The sequence below is a fragment of the Microsporum canis genome, genomic scaffold, assembly GCF_000151145.1.
Source record: "Microsporum canis CBS 113480 supercont1.3 genomic scaffold, whole genome shotgun sequence".
Taxonomy (NCBI): domain Eukaryota; kingdom Fungi; phylum Ascomycota; class Eurotiomycetes; order Onygenales; family Arthrodermataceae; genus Microsporum; species Microsporum canis.
In genome coordinates this window covers 2,993,644-3,007,080 of record NW_003299167.1, presented here as the reverse complement: position 1 = coordinate 3,007,080, position 13,437 = coordinate 2,993,644, and the positions used below count along the sequence as shown (strand labels likewise).

At 49.0% G+C, this 13,437-nt stretch overlaps 5 protein-coding genes across 5 annotated transcripts; 3 read left to right on the top strand and 2 right to left on the bottom strand.

Annotated features, from left to right (window-relative positions):
* Nucleotides 1-333: 333 nt before the first annotated feature.
* On the top strand, nucleotides 334-1,874 carry MCYG_03987 (conserved hypothetical protein; the record flags this gene model as incomplete). The annotated part of the gene is made up of 6 exons (XM_002848435.1): nucleotides 334-480; nucleotides 535-681; nucleotides 842-973; nucleotides 1,219-1,392; nucleotides 1,448-1,602; nucleotides 1,655-1,874. 6 exons carry the CDS (start codon nucleotides 334-336, stop codon nucleotides 1,872-1,874), a joined length of 975 nt encoding a protein of 324 aa, XP_002848481.1.
* A 421-nt stretch (nucleotides 1,875-2,295) lies between these two features.
* Nucleotides 2,296-3,419, top strand: MCYG_03986 (uncharacterized protein; the record flags this gene model as incomplete). Its single annotated transcript, XM_002848434.1, has 2 exons — nucleotides 2,296-2,547; nucleotides 2,631-3,419. The coding sequence occupies 2 exons, from the start codon at nucleotides 2,296-2,298 to the stop codon at nucleotides 3,417-3,419; spliced, it is 1,041 nt and encodes a 346-aa protein (XP_002848480.1).
* A 688-nt stretch (nucleotides 3,420-4,107) lies between these two features.
* MCYG_03985 (UPF0187 domain-containing protein) lies at nucleotides 4,108-5,564 on the bottom strand (the record flags this gene model as incomplete). Its single annotated transcript, XM_002848433.1, has 4 exons — nucleotides 4,108-4,513; nucleotides 4,588-5,150; nucleotides 5,232-5,373; nucleotides 5,461-5,564. 4 exons carry the CDS (start codon nucleotides 5,562-5,564, stop codon nucleotides 4,108-4,110), a joined length of 1,215 nt encoding a protein of 404 aa, XP_002848479.1.
* A 750-nt stretch (nucleotides 5,565-6,314) lies between these two features.
* MCYG_03984 (RING finger protein) lies at nucleotides 6,315-8,411 on the bottom strand (the record flags this gene model as incomplete). Its single annotated transcript, XM_002848432.1, has 3 exons — nucleotides 6,315-6,965; nucleotides 7,020-7,122; nucleotides 7,192-8,411. 3 exons carry the CDS (start codon nucleotides 8,409-8,411, stop codon nucleotides 6,315-6,317), a joined length of 1,974 nt encoding a protein of 657 aa, XP_002848478.1.
* Nucleotides 8,412-10,433: 2,022 nt separating this feature from the next.
* Nucleotides 10,434-11,962, top strand: MCYG_03983 (protein kinase domain-containing protein; the record flags this gene model as incomplete). The annotated part of the gene is made up of 5 exons (XM_002848431.1): nucleotides 10,434-10,702; nucleotides 10,762-11,114; nucleotides 11,365-11,486; nucleotides 11,543-11,711; nucleotides 11,769-11,962. The coding sequence occupies 5 exons, from the start codon at nucleotides 10,434-10,436 to the stop codon at nucleotides 11,960-11,962; spliced, it is 1,107 nt and encodes a 368-aa protein (XP_002848477.1).
* Between the last annotated feature and the right edge of the window lie 1,475 nt (nucleotides 11,963-13,437).

The window sequence follows — 13,437 nt, the reverse complement described above, 5'->3', positions numbered from 1 at the left end:
AGGAGTGGTATAAATATATGAGTTCCCTTGCTCCAATATCAAGGTCAACGTTGATGTTGGAATTATCTTTAATATATGAAGTGAAAATAAACTTGCTGACAAAGTGGGGCCCGGGCGTTAACCTTCCCCGTCGGAGTATATATATTCCGTCAGAACGCGAAAATATGCTTAGTCACAAATGACTTAAAGCTTATTACAAACACATAATGTAATGTCACGTGATATGATTATCTGGACGTGAAGTACACGAAACTAACGACCATTTGTATTTGTTTATCAAATTATCATATCTTGATATTGATCTTGAAGCTGCGGGTTCGTAATCTGGATACAATGAGCATCCCTGCGGGCCTAGTCAATAAGGTGGAAGACTTAACGGACCTCGAGTTTGCTGTTCTACTTTGTCTAATTGCCAAAGAACATTGCTTGATTGATACCCCAGCCAGCACATTAGATGATCTCGCTAATGAGCTCATATTGGTAGGAGCCTTGCCCAGTGAAGTGCAACATGAGTAACATTACAAACGATATTAGATTTCTCGAGATATATTTGGGTTGTCCCATGCTGTCATTGACTGTACGAACGATACTTCCGAGGACGAGTTCTATAGGGGGATATTGCAATGTTATGAGCAAGAAACGCTATCTCATGTTCCTCGCACGAGAGAATGTTCATCTAAGGTATTAATCTCTTATACTTAGTTCACATCTCAGTTTTGTGATGAAATGCCTGTAGCAGTGTTTATATTTCTCATCCATGTTTTTTGCCATTCTATTCAGGGGTGCCCTAGAAAATGAATATTCGAAAGTGGCCGAATACCTATATCTAACGTTGGCTTAGAATCTTGAGGCTCCACAACGTACGTGCACCGATACTTTTACCAGATCCCACGGCCGTGGAAGAGTTGTCAACATTATAATTGCAAAAAACTTTGACCGCATCTCCCAAAGTATACAAATTCAAACCCTAGAGGTATTGCCTTGATGCATTAGAGACCCCATTTCCCCGTAAAAAAACTAATCATGTCACCGCTTCAGATTTTACGGTCAAGGAGAGTCTGTATCAAATCCGCTATGTACAATGCTCCCAACGATTTTATATTTATACCCATTCTTTCTTCTAGCACACAGGAGTTATCCTCTCGATTGAACAACCATTTGGTATCTATTTTCATCATCATAAGCAAAATACCGGAATGCTACTTACACTCTTTTTAGAACGAGCATATCTTTGTTTCTCACTACCATGATCCATCAATTGGCCTTGTCAATTTGGAAGGCGACGATAGTTCTCTAGCTGATGAAAGAGGATCGTTATCATCTGTTCTCCGAAAATCCTCCTCTTCGGGTCATCTTGCAAATAAAGTTGAAACCCCACTAATTCTGGAAGAGGTATGTAGGTGCAGCTGCCCATTTTATGCGTTAGGCTAACCCCTTGGACATTTAGAATATAGACTTTTTAAGGACATTGACGCATGATGTGACTATATCCACCGAGGTATATTGTTATCTAGAAAATATAATCAATTTCCTGAGGTTCAACAGGGCAGTATTCAGTGGAATAACTGCCCCGGCTACACGCCAGTTCCACAAGATAGTCAAGTATGGAAAATATTTATCAATTCCACCACCGAGTACTCACTGTTGTTGATAGATGTCTCGCACCGTTACATGGAGTTGATTATGTCCCGCCGTCCCTTGTTGCTTTAGCAACCACAAAAATATATCGTCATCGCATATCGGTTGCAAGACCACAGGATGATCGCAGTATGATGTATGGCAGTGACATTAATGCTGTTGAGACTATTCTGTCAGATGCGACTCCAGAAAGCATAATCGAAGATGTGTTAGCTGAAGTCGAGGCACCTTTGTGAACATTTGATACACTGTATCCTTATACAATCCAACTCTATATGCATTTCTTATACCTGCCTTATCCGGATGCATCCACTTGTCGGTTACAAAGATCTGAGAACAGCAAGGGCTCCCGAACTAGAAAGCGTTATGACGTAACATAGCTGCCTTCTGTATGAATTATCTCTTACAGCTACTCCTTACTCTGGCTAATCCTTGTAGGTTTGCTATAATTACGATTAATTATCCATTATTTGAGCAGGCGTACACTATACTTTCCCTTAAGCCCACGGGAGGCCTATTGCACCACACTCCCTAGGTTGGAGCAGAGCTCCTACAAAGCGAACTCCCGAGAAGCGCCTCATTTTCCATTATTTGGATCACTGTTTGCTGGATCCCGACGGCAGCAGCCTGATACTAATTATTATACCATTTCCTCTTATGGCTCAGCCCCAAGGCTCCGGCCTAGGTCCGTTATCCAGAAAACGTAAAGCTAGCGGAAGCCCTGGCCCAGTGCCCATTAAGGTGGCTAATTTCTCGAATGCAAAACTGCTGATGGACTATACCGAAGAGCTGGATGAGGTTGATCAAGAAACTTCAATAGTATTCAATTCAGTGGGCGACGTTGGTGAATACGATATCTCTGTTCTTGGTTCCGCAGTGCAAGATGACCATGGGAATCCGGCCTTTTATGTACGTACCTTCAAGCACCTATAGAGGAACTCTCCTTAAAACCAAAATAATGTTTTGTACTTACCGTAGCTTAATATACATAGTTGCCCAAAATTGATTTCGATGGTTGCTTCAGTAACTTACCTACCAAGCTGCATCCGGAGAACATACCTAGATATCGATATCAAATTCGACAGCTTATTCTTCTGATGCACCTATGGCTTGTGCAGCTCGGAGATGTGCGGCTCAGGACGCTCCAGAACATTAAAGAAGCACACTCATTTTGGATTTCCAGAGGCCAGAATACATGGGAAGGAAGAACATATGCTTATTACCAGGACTGGCTACCTGACGCTATTTGGAGGCTGAGAACTAACATACTATGGATATGCGGCCACGGAAGACAAGGACGTCCGCCACGACCAGGCCCCGTAAAAAGGGGCGAATTTCCCCTCCTGGCTGAAGGCCGGAGACGATGCAAAGAGAGGCACGATGCGCTATGCCATAAAAATGACAAGGCAAATGACCAAACACCAACGATCGAAACACTTTTAAAGATAAAAGATCTCTGCCGTCAGGTAATGCATGAATTTTCCGGCGACTCCTTTGCTTCTAGGCCTAAGGCACTCTTAGCAAATACAGGCGAAATAATAACTAATATAGCTGATGGACTATGCACCAGCTATCCGGGCTCGGTTCCTCGGTCAAAAAAGACGGTGGCATTGAAGCTGCGGATAAAACAGCTATCAGGAGCGTATGGGAGCCAGGCTCAATTTCTGATGCAGCCCCAGGAAGTATCGCCAAGGTACCCATACGTTAATATATGTGGTCATGCCACAGAGGAGGAGGACTTGCCTCTCGCATCAAGGGTTAGGGAGAGTAAAGCTCCTTGATATTTTCTCATTCACGCGACCTGTATCCGACCAAGCTTCTTCTTCCTGAGAACCCGCAGCAGGGTGTAAAGCTCTGCTAACCAATAACGATTGTCCTTGTTTCATTACTGATTTCAAGATTGGATGGGAGTATTGAGTATTTGCTATCAAGGTGCTCGTTCAGTTAGAAAACATTTTTCATCTTGCCCCACTGGAAGTTTGACTACTCTTACATATATTCCTGCTAGTATAGACCTGAGATGGGGCAGTGTTTACTCTCTTACCCCTTTTAATCATGTCTGTTATTGCTAGTTGTTAATTGGTAGCTTTAACACTGGGAAGATCCTTCGTAAGAAATGTCTTATAACCATGCGACGTTAGATACTGTGATACGCCTAAACAAAATGTTGGATATAAATATGGCTGGATAGAAGGGTAACGGCGAGATTCTGGGTAACATATTGATTCTACTAGGCTCCACTTGCGCGGTAACAACGTAAAACGAAGGGATATATATAACTGAGCGAGAGCAAGAGAACGATGGAATAACGACAAGCTGGCCACCAATTGAGACTGAAACACTGATGCATGCAGTAAGGAGAGAAAACGCTCTTCAAAAAGAGAGGGTTTTGTAAGGTAAGCCATGGGTATAATAGATGGAACATTCGAGACATAGTAAAGGGGTAAATCAAGTAGATTGAAGCAACATTTAAGCCCGGATGAACATTTCTCGATAAGCAGTATTCCCGTTGCTAGTCCCGTTATGTGTGCCATTACGAATCCCATTACGAGTCCCGTTGCTGGTACCGTTACGGGCACCGTTCCTGGCACCGTTGGAGAGCGAATCGTCACTATCGACAGGGATATCGTTCATCTTCTTCCACTCGTTGAGTATAGCTTCGATTTCGACCCTTTCGTCCTCGACAATGGCATCCATCTTGATATCGTTCTTATCGTAGCCAAAGGGGTCTTCAAGCTGGGAGCCAATGCCTTCGATACCATAGAGAGTAAATATAACCAGACACACAATCGGCACTGCCCACCAGCCCATGTCGTCTACCATGGCAAAGGGTAGCACACAGCCGAACAGAGCCAGAACTTGCTTTTGGTGAATCCTATCCTTCATTAGAACCTAGTCTTTTTTTTCTTTCTTTTTTCTTATTTCTGGGAATGAGGAGAGAAAGCTTACAGGTGAGCAACGGGGATGGGAGTCAGCTTGATAGTCTCCATCTTGCCGTATGCATCGATCATCGAGCTGACCTGGTTGCCCATCTGGTTGGCGGCAGGAGGATCATACCAGCCTCTCTTCAGGCCACGCTGGATAAACGCTTCGATAGGGAATGTCAATTGAAGCGGCAGCCCGAGTCCGTCAGCCTCGTGTGCTTGAAATCCAGCCGGCAGCAGGCTAAGAAACTCCTGACTGGGGCCTCCAGTTTCCTGTCCGCCAACGACGTCTGCTATCATGTTGGGGTTGGCGATGGACCCCCATTCTATGCTCCATTCAGCACGCAGATAGCACTTGACGGCATACGGAAAGGCGATGAGCAACCGTATCGTTCTTTCGATATCCTGCTTCTCAGCATCTGTCAGCGGGCCGTTGGGATTTCGAGAAGTGACGAGGATGGTTCGGGTGAGGTTGCGCAGGGCGGTGGTGATTGTAGTCAGACTGTTGCGGCCATCCCAGAAGCGATTGTAGGACGTCTGGTTGCGGAAGACGAGAATGAGACCGACGACGATGGACAGAGAAGGGATCTATGTAATTCGTTTGTCAATATTATTGGTATCTGGACTGCAGGGGAAGGACAAAAAGCTATCAATCAGATCACCACGTACGATCGTCGGCGGAACGCCCACAGTATCAAATACATATTTATCGAGAACGACGACCAGGACAGTGAAGAGGGCATGGCAGACTACAGGCACCAGGATGGCTGCATGGACGGCTCCCTTGACGAACCGCAGGACTAAAGGCCATCTTTTCCGGTGTCTTATTAGAACTTGGGTTGCTTTACATGGGAGTCGTTAAAAAAAGGGGGCTTTTGGTCAGTATATGTTCAAATACCTCCGTGGTTTGGTGCGATGCGACAGCCTGAACGGATGGGTAGGCCGACGGTCATGATGTCTGCCATTCTCCTGGGCCGCGGTAGTTGTGATCTCTATCGGCATGGCTGTGTGTCTCTTTCGTCTGTCTCTTGTCTCTTCGTCGGTACCTCGATGGCCAGGCAAGATGGGCGGCTGGTCGAAGTCACTCTATATCTCGAGCCCCTGAAACCAAGACTTCGCATAAAAAGAAACGAGATAAGCAAAACACTTGCACTTTTGGCTGCTTGGGATGATATTTATACTATGTATTAACTAGATTCTCCCTTGTCTCGACTTCACCCAAGTGGGGAGACGGGTCAAGGGCATCTTCCTAGGCCGTGTTTCAGGTATGGGAGCGTGAAGGGACAAATCAGAGCCACTTACGTTGGCGATGGCAATGTTATTCTGCATGGATATTACGAAGGTTGAAGTTCGAGCTACAAGATGTATAAAAGGATCACAATAAGCGCGGTTCATTGGGTGACTTGACTATGAACTATCCAAGAAGATGAAGAAAAAAGCAAGAATAAGAATAGCATATATGATATAATCGCAGATGTTTCGTCTGCGGGGGGAATCAAGAGAAGGATAAACGAAGTAGATGGAAGGACAAAGGAGAGGTGAGTATAAGGGGGTGACAAGTATCATCAAGCAGTCGTCGCTCAAACGCCGATTGGGGGAGGGGAACAGTATTTCACTTTGAGAAGAGAAAATATTATGGATGGAAATTATGGAACAGGGAGGAAGACGCCGGCCAAAACACCCCAAGGATGAAGAAGATGCATGATGAGAACGCGGGGAGAGAGGTGTACATATATAGAGAGAGAGCCGATATCAGAGTCGCCCAGCACGGCCGTCGAGAGCAAGTAGTCCGGTATCGTTTCTTGGTGTCAGGGGATCTTCGACGTATATGGTGTCTCTATTGGCTCTATCGGGTACCCTCCTCCTGCCTGCTCCGTTGGCCGAGTTCGGAGAGAGTATGTCGATGCTCTGGCTGCGTTGGATGTCAGCTGCAGGGGACCCAGACGGCTCCTCCATGGCGGGATGGAACACTTCTCCATCTGTATTCTCCGAGGACTCGGGTTCGGGTTCGGGTTCTGGCTCAGGGTCAGATTCTAGCGTCATGTTCCCTGTCGCGGCTGCCAGGGTTCCATCTGTTTCTGTGGTTGTATAAACGATTGGCTGGGATGGATTTTGGCTGCTGTTGTTGTTGTCGTTGTTGCTGCTATGTGTTCTGGGAGTGGTGTTGGTATTGTTATCAAGTGGCTGTTGCGGTGGAAGACGGGATGTGTTATTATTAGACGCTGGCTTGGTTTTATCTTCGTACGAGTCGTTTGAGTCGTCGACTTCGGCGTTTAGGTCCGTGTATGCTCGACAGTTCGGACACTGGAACATGGGATACTCGGGGGAGTGGATGAGACGACGGACGCATTTGTAGTGCCAGACGTGAGCGCAGGCAGCCATGAAGAGACATTGATACGGCCGCTGTAGAACCTGGTTAGATGGAGAATTAGACGTCACTGACACGAAACAACTTACCAGGACAGAGCCGAGACAGATGGAACATTCCCTGCAGCCCTCGTAGTCCGTGGCGGCCATTGTGCCCTTTCCAAGGTTGCTTATAAGAGCCTCGGTGTTTTTACTGATTCATCTGGTCAGAAAACGAGTCCACCGGTTGAAAAAGAGAATGGGGAGGGAGAGAGAGACTTACTTGAACTCGTTGGCCCTCTGCTGCCACATCCTGTTGCACTCGATGCGAATGCGCACGCACCTGAAGATGAGCTCTTCACCACCTCTAAAGTCGATGCCAAGCTGGACGATATCGCCGTCTCGCACTGCATACTGTCTCGACTGCACATTGGGCTGGCTGAGACGCATGTGGTTGAGAAAAGTGCCCGAGGAGCTTCCGACATCCTTGATATGCCACTGCCCGCCGATGAAGGAGAACTCGCAGTGCTTCCGGCTGACGACCTTGGACTTGAAGCCGACAGGAGCGCAGGAGGAGCCCGCGGTGCCTTCGGGCGGAATCCCTTCACGTTCGGAGTAGCGGCCTACTTTTATGATGGAGGACTCGTCCGTGATGGTTCGTGTCATGGGGGCGAAGGGGAGGGACGGCCGGGAGTTCTGGTGGGGGTCTTGGTAGGCGAAGAAGCGGATGATGGACTGCTGCTGGTGCTGCTGCTGGCCGGACGAGCTGGTTTCGGACGTAGATGTGTCTGTCGGTTCTCCTGCTCCTGTGGAAGAGTCGTTGGCTCTGGACGTAGGAGGACTTTGGGTGGTGGTGGTGTTGGTGGCGGCGGCGGCGGCGGTGTTGGTGCCGGCAGCAGGAGACTGACTGGCCCCTCTGCCGGCATCTGAGGAAGAGACAGGAGGTGTCGCCTGCTGGTGCTGCTGGTGCTGCTGGCTCGAGGCGGCAGCGCCGACAACAACGACGGAAGCCATGGTATTGTTGCTGTTGTGGTTATTGCTGTTGCTATCCTGCGTAGAGGGTGCTGGGAGACGGTCGCTTCTGCGAGACTGTACGGACTCCGCCGACTGCTCTGATCGGTCTGACTCGCTGCTCTCGGCGTCGGAACGGCTGAAGACGCTGTATCTCTGCGACGAAGACTCGAGTTCTGCGGAGGGGCTGCGGGCGAGCTCTGCGTGCAGCAGGTCGGAGTTTTCCTGGTGTTGCTGGAGTGACCGCTCTCGTCCTTCTCGCTCGTCCTCCTCTTCCTCTCCCTCCTCCGGGGCGGCGGGAGCGTGAGAAGATCCCCGGCCAACGACCCAGCTGAGCCGCTTGCGATACGAACGGTGGTTGCTGGTCGCTGAGGAGCCGTTGGCGGCGCTGCTGGAGTGCGTATGCGGCCGTCGCTGGCTCAGACGGCGTAGTCTGCTCCCAAACGACGGCGAGGCGGTCGACGGACAGGTCGAAGGCGCGGCGGCGGTCATGGATGGACTTGCTGGTTCAGTTTCAGTATCGTATAGCAGCATATAGCGGCACAATAGCAAAGGAGATGCTCACCCTGAAGCCTTGGAGTCTCTGGGAAGAAGACAAGAAGAAGCGGATTTCCGGTGGAGAAAGGAGAAAACACGCAATCGACGTACCAGACGGCTTATAACGATATACAATATATATGTGCGTATGTGCGAGTGGTATATATCTTATATTATATTCGAGCCGTACCGCAAGCCTACCAAAATGTACAAGATATGTTGCTTGCTATGGCATCTATCTTGTTTGTCAGGTTGGGCCGATCTATGACAGCAAGCAAGACAAGACAAGACGAAGGCGAAGACAAGACACAAGAAGACAGGTAGAAAAAGGACAAGAGAAGACGACAAGACGAGATATCAACTTCGCCTCCAGCCGTCCTGCGCTGTCCCTTAAACCAACCCGACGCCGCACGGTGGCACGACCAAAACGACCGAAACAGAAAAGAAAAAACCTCCCAACGCTCGCATCAGAACTAGCTCGAGGCTAACGGCGCAAGAGAGGGAGACAAGAAGAGGTCCCGTGTGCGTGTATGTGTGCTTGGTGGGCTTGGGAGGCTTGCAAACTAGTGTGCAGCGCCTGAGAATAGCCTGGCCGGTAGCTGCGGTGTACCAGCGTACATTCGATCTAAATCTTATGGCCCGGCTGCTCGTACTCTGGTTTCAGGCTTGCGGGGGGTGCCGATGGAGGAGGACGAAGCAGAAGGACGAGAGGAAGACAAGCAGGCAAAGAGAGGACGGGCAGACTTCCGAGCCGGCCAGACGCCCAATTGCTTGCCCTCCAGTGGGCCGGGAGGAATTGCTTTTTCACCCTTTGATCTTCACTCTCTTTTACGAGAAAAGCTGACGAGATGCAAGATGGCGATGGCGATGGCGACGGACGGAGCGGTGACGGGTGTTGCCTGTCCTTGATGTGAGGGCGGCGTGGTCCATCTACATCTGGGAAGACAGCTACGAGACAGCTACGAGAGAGCTACGGGACGAGAGAACGACACAACATGCGTATTACGGTTTGGTTGCCGGCAGACATAATCTAATGATCGCTGGCTGCAGGGCATCGCGTCTGCATATCGCTGCACACCGATGCCCGTTCGGCTGCATTGGCAATTCCTCTCGAGCTACCCTGGCTCGATACAGAGTCTCCCCAGAGGATACGACTGGACATTTATAAATATCTACGGAGTACTCCGTAGTTACGGCCTGTGAGACGCAGACAGACAGCCGGCCAGCCTTGCGCCTCCTTTGATTCCAGAGACATCCTGCGCCGATCTATATGTATACATATTGGACGTCCAGGGCGATCATATAGTTAATCGACGGGGGACTTTTCTTTTTTACTCCGGTTGCATAGTTTATTCAGTACCACTGCAGCTCGCCGGACGAACCATCTTCACCGTTCTTCGACATACCGTGTAGAGAGATCCTGCAGAGGGTGTTTCAGCCTTATGGCCCTGGCTGCAAATTGTCTGTATTAGCCTCAGTTTGGCTAAAGGAGAGGAAAATCCAGGGAGGGATAAAATCAGTGAACCTGGCGGGTTAGCTGGACCAGACGCAGAGGCACCTACGGAGATTTTAATCGGTGGCTTTTTATGAAGACGAGACTATTCAACCCACTTAAAACTCCCGAGGTGCGGATGCTGGAGCTTTGAGACACGATATTTAAATATATCAAAGCGAGGAGGGTCCCCGGGTGGAGATTTGTTTCTGTTACTATTTGTGCGCCTCCCCTGGCGGGCGTTCCAGGGTGGTCAACATCAAACATGCCATCGGCAAGCGTCTCTACTTGCTAAATGTCGTGAAGGTCTCTGGCATCAGGATTACCTGAGCCTATATTCTTCATCTTTAACGTCAAGCTCGACCTTACGGTGATAGCCAGGGCCAGGCTTCCACAGCCCGGATGAGAGAAGAGCAAAACTACTAATCTAATTATGGCGATCACTGCAGCTCTTGCATAGTAACTATAGAAAAAATTCTACACACATGGCAGCCAACAAGATAGCCAAGTTACCTCTACGCTCTGTCCTCCGTCCGCTTAGAGCTCTCCGTCACCAGTCATGGCCTCCATCCACAGCTATTCCTCCCAAACTTGACTCAAGCCAGCCGGTCGAAGAAGAGAACTCCCCATACTACCACCCATCTTGCTTCTACCCAGCCAGGATCGGGCAGGTCCTCCATGACCGCTATCAGATTGTGAGCAAGCTCGGCTACGGTAGTCGAGCAACCGTCTGGCTTGCTAAGGATCTCTATCAGTTTGTAGCCATCCCCTTAGTCTTGTTGGGATGCTTGACTGAACATTAATCTCATCTAGATGGCGCTGGTTTCATGAAAGATACGTGGCAGTCAAGATAAGTTCTAATAGTGATACCCGTAAAGTGGCGGGCGATGCCGAAGTCGACATTCTCCGACACATTTCCACAGCGAATCCCGGGCATGTAGGCTGGCATTTCGTCCGTCAGCTGCGTGATTCCTTTCAGCTAGAGGGCACTGCTCCAGGGAGGCCTCATGCATGCCTTGTGTTTGATCCACTTCGCGAGTCCCTTGGGCGGTACTGTAGAAGATGGAACACCGGTGCAATGCCTCCAGAGTTCTTTAGAATAGTACTTCAGATGATTCTTCAGGCACTCGACTATTTACACACGGAATGTCACATTATTCACGCTGGTATGCGTATTCCCTCTTACAACCTTCTGGGTCTTATTCTTATAAATAATCACAGATCTCAAACCGGATAATATCATGGTAAAGCTGGAAGATCGAGGTCTGCTGTCTCTATCAGCCAAGGAGGAATACATTAACCCGTTACCCCAAAAACAATGTGAGGATGGACGTATAATATATCGCTCTCGCAGGAACTATGGTCCGCTAAAGAAGATCACTGGTCTGATTGAGATAATGGACTTTGACCTGTCAGTCCGTGGAGACGGTCCTGTTGCTCACGATGGGTGCATCCAGGCAGAAGTGTACCGCGCCCCAGAAGTGGTGCTGGACAAAGGCTATAGCTATAGTGCTGATATCTGGAGCTTAGGGGTTATGGTATGTTGTACCTTTATGAATTATCTAACGTATCCCTTTAGCTGACTAGACCAAAGCTGTGGGACTTTCTCGAGGGCAGAACCCTGTTTGACGCCGTTGACCCCTTTAAAGTCCCGGAATATGATGACGAGAAACATCTTGCTTATATCACTGCACTTTTGGGACCTGCGCCAAAAGATTTGCTCGACCAAGGCAAGCGGACGTCGATGTTCTATAACCCCAGCGGTAAGTCCTTGGTCCCTGTATGGCCCGTATCCCAGGACTAAAGAGCATCACTGCTAGGGAACCTGCACACTCCATCCCTGATCCCAACGGACTTTAGCTTTGAAAGCACGGTCAGCATGATGAGCGGAGAACGAAAGAGGAGATTCATCAGTTTTGTACGGCGGATGGTCAAGTGGAAGCCTGAAGACCGCAGCACCGCAAAGGAGCTGTTGAGTGATCCGTGGCTGCACGAAGACTTTCCAGAAGAGTAGACTGGTCTATAGTAGATATAATAGTGTAAGTCGTTGTATACTCCGTATTCAGAGCCGGCTTATTCTCTACTTGAAAGCCAGAGTTAAACCGGAGGCGACTGCGGGTTCATGCAAGCCCCTTAGCTACCACCAGCTTGGAGCTGAGAGGAGCAGCACTCTTCGTCTCTTATTCACCACAAGACACCGACCAAAAACGTCTCTACTATGTACATGGTTAAACCATCACAGTGTATATAAACTCACAAGGGTCTACGCCATCGGAATCATCTGACCTGCTCACGCTGGCCGTCAGAGTTCGTCTTCCCCGGCGCCACCTTGCAGCTTCTCAGCCTCGACCGGGGCCGTCGATTGGTCTGCCTGAAGCTACCAAGCCTCGAGGACTTCTTATACAGCACGGGGAAGCTGCATGATATGCTTAAATCGGCCGTTTCCCATCATAAACAAGCATCAGGGTATATACACTCGTGTATAGGAAGGTTTCCTTGTTCTGTGAAGTTCGACTTGTCATAAGACAGTCCATGCCGCCTCCTGGAGCTTCCACCGGGCAGGCAAGAAGACGACGAATAAGAGAACGAGAGGGACATCTGAGCTTCCGCCAATGGAGGAAGACTTGAGCTGTCATTGGAGAGACGTGAAGCTATCCGTCGATGGTAGCGTCTGTCCGCATATCATAAGTACTTGTGCTGATGATCTACCGTGCATGGCAAGGAGGGCGTGGAAGCTGCCATCACTCGCATCAGCCTGTACATCATAGTCTGATAGAGCAGCTCTTCAGCTCTTCTCTTTACTTAGCTCTTCTCTTCTTTTACTATGTAGCTCTTCTCTTCTTTTACTATGTAGCTCTCCTTTTTACTATGTAGCTCCCAGCTATATCTCACAGCATCTATAGTACAGTCTCCAGTGCAACTCCAGCCTCAGCCTTCAGCCATCTGTTCCATCAAGACGCCTCTTCATCCTCCTCTCTAAAACCCCCTGGATATAGCTTTGCCTTGACTCGAAACATGTCTGTACCGTAGTTACCATTATTACCACTGGCTATAGAGACAAACAGGCCATGACCCGGTATTGTAAATACACTCCAGCCACCGAAACGAAAAGAAAAAAACTCGCTGCGAAAAAAACGCTTGAAAGGCAAGAAAAAGCAACAAAAACGGGAAAAAGGAAGAGGAAGAAGAAAGACGAAGAGGACGAAGAAAGACGAAAAAGGACAACAGAAAATCTTGCACCGCCGCACAGAGAACGAGAGAGAGACAAGAAGAAACATCCCTCCCTGTGGCTGTCGCCCACATCACAAGACGCTCTCTCCTTGCTTCTGCTGCTTCTGCTTCTGCTCGTCTGGGGATGACTTCATCAGCTCTCGCTGCCGCTGCGTCTCCGTCTCCTTCGCCATAAATAAATAATACAGGCCAATCGAGCCACCCCCAGTACCTGCGTCCGCCCGTTGGCCGTACGCTCTTCGTCCAACCATCGAGAAC